We start from the raw sequence: 2,334 nt of genomic DNA, 5'->3' as shown, positions 1-2,334 counted from the left end.
ACATCACACAGTCCTTTTTCTCTTGAACTCTCTAAAAAAAGTCTCCTTTCTCTGCACATCCAACCAAAAGAAATAGCTACCTGTAAATAGAGTACACATAGTGACAGTATACATTCACATATTCCCCCCTCCCCCCCATCTGTTATCTTATTTAGGAGCAAGGGATTTGGGAGTCAGAACTCAGTTCCCATTGTGACTATCACAGTAAGTAAATGTGACCTTGGGAAAGTCTTTAAACTCTCTGGGTCTCAGTTTTCTCATCTCTAAAATGGGATTAATAATAGACATTACCTCCCCAGGTAGAGCTGTAAGGATAAAATGAGCTAATATTTGCAAATTTCTTAGCACAGGGAGTACAAACTCGATAAGTGGTAGATTTAACTTTTATTCTTTAATAATTACCTCAACCTTTATAAGTTTGCCAGGCAGTTATAATTATCCCTGCTGGATAGATGAGATTAACTTATCCAGGGTTCAGCAATTCATTAGCAGAAGTTCCAGGCCTTCAGATTCCAGGTCCCAGAGCGCCCCCCTCCCCCCCATACCCTATTACCCCCAGTCAGCCTTGTAGACTTTTATAGAATGGGCTGCACTGTCCAGCACAAGAAGAGAGTTCTCCTTGGTGAAGGTCAGTGCCACAGGATGGGAAAGACCATGGGTGATCATGGGCTTCAGGACTGGAAACTCCTCAGGTTTTCCTAAGCATAGGACAGCCTGACTAGAAGTATCTGCAACAATCACATTCCCCTGGTGATCAAAGGTCACCGCAGAGGCAGTTATTCTCGAGGGGAAAAAGAGGCTCAGCCCAAAGGTATCCACCTGGCCCACGAGCTGCATGCTTGGGCTGAACACCTTCACCGTGGTGCCGCAGGCTCCGGTCCCCAGGCCGGGAGGGTGCTCTAGGACTGCAATGGCCCCAGTGAGCCACGACACGGCCACCCCTCTGGGATTGCTCAGATGAACTTGTAACTTCTCGGTCCTCCTGAGGACCCCTTCTGGAAAGTCGACTTCCAGCAGGTGCAGGGACCCTGCCTCCGCATCAGTTACCACGACCCCATTCTGAGGGGTGGTCTCCACACCCCAAGGTAAGGAGAACTGGCCTCCAATGACAAGCTTGACCTGGCCAAAAAAATCAAACACTTTGATGGAGCGGTCGCCGGCGTCGGTGACAACCACATGACAGTCGTTGGTGACGGTGACATCAAGTGGGTACCTAATGTCCTGAGCGCCCTCCCCCTTCTCTCCAAACTGATGAGCACATCCTCCCCCGGAATCAAAGATCTTGACCCGCCTCCTGCCGTCGTGCGCCACCACGACCCGCCCGGTCTTGGGACACAGCGCCAGCCCCGTGGGGTTCACCAGGGTCCCCCAACCTCCGAAAACGTGGTGGCAGGTGAAGGCCCCGGGAGCGCTGGGGGCGGCGCGGTGGGCGGCGGGGGCTGGGCGGAGCGCCGAGCCCAGGAGCTCCAGGAGGTGAAGCACCGGCAGGCAGTCGCTGGTGTCGCAGCCCCGGCAGGCTCGGCGGCAGAAGGGGCACTCGAGGGCCAGCGTCCGCGGGTGCGCCAGCGCAGCCACGCAGGCCAGGCACACCACGTGGCCGCAGGGCAGGTTGCGCGGGCGCCGCTGCTGGCGGTGGCCGAACCTCTCAAAGCACACCTTGCACTCGAGCAGGCTGATCTCGGCCTCGCGCACGAGCTCCTGCAGCGCCGGCCCGCTCCCCGACGCCTCGGTCCCCATCGCGTTCCGGCTGCGCGGCCAGCCGGCGGGGACCGACGCTGCCGCGGCGCCGCGCTCGGTCACGGTCACGGGGCGGGGCGCTGGTCCTGACGTCGCCGGTCCAGCGCGCAGCCGCTGGGCCGCCGCCTGCTGTTCCCCCTGGTGGGCGCGCGCGGCACTGACTCGGGAGGGCCCTATCGTGGGCGCTTAACAAGCTGTAACCACCGCGCGTGGGCCGACCTGTCGCCTTCACGACAGTCGTGGGTGGGTCATCCCCACTTTACGCACGAGGAAGCACACCTATTGAAGAGGCACGAGAGGGTTGCTCCCCATCACCCAGGCTGTAGGTGGCAGAGCAAGTGGAACATAGCCTTCCATCCCTGGCACCCTGCACTTTCCAATCCGCAGCGCGGGGCGCTGGATCCCGGGGCTGGCCAGGCATGACGCGTGGTCCCACAGCTCCGGGCGCTTGAGATCTGACTGGGAAACACGCATGAGGGCATTTAAACTTCAAGGGGGTGAGGCCGGTGTGCCTGTTTCTTCCATCACACCTGTAGTGAAGTAGATGCTTAGTGAACACTTGTAAAAGTGAATTCCTGTATGAACAAAGGAATGTTA

At 57.8% G+C, this 2,334-nt stretch overlaps 1 protein-coding gene across 1 annotated transcript; it reads right to left on the bottom strand.

The window, feature by feature from the left end:
* Positions 1 to 365: 365 nt before the first annotated feature.
* On the bottom strand, positions 366 to 1,796 carry NHLRC1 (NHL repeat containing E3 ubiquitin protein ligase 1). Its single transcript, XM_040460513.1, has one exon. The coding sequence runs from the start codon at positions 1,735 to 1,737 to the stop codon at positions 550 to 552; it is 1,188 nt and encodes a 395-aa protein (XP_040316447.1). The 5' UTR covers positions 1,738 to 1,796; the 3' UTR covers positions 366 to 549.
* Between the last annotated feature and the right edge of the window lie 538 nt (positions 1,797 to 2,334).

The sequence above is a fragment of the Herpailurus yagouaroundi genome, unplaced genomic scaffold, assembly GCF_014898765.1.
Source record: "Herpailurus yagouaroundi ecotype Mexico unplaced genomic scaffold, PumYag 250, whole genome shotgun sequence".
Lineage (NCBI taxonomy): Eukaryota > Metazoa > Chordata > Mammalia > Carnivora > Felidae > Herpailurus > Herpailurus yagouaroundi.
The sequence above is the reverse complement of the archived record's forward strand: the minus strand, read 5'-3'. Positions and strand labels throughout refer to the sequence as shown.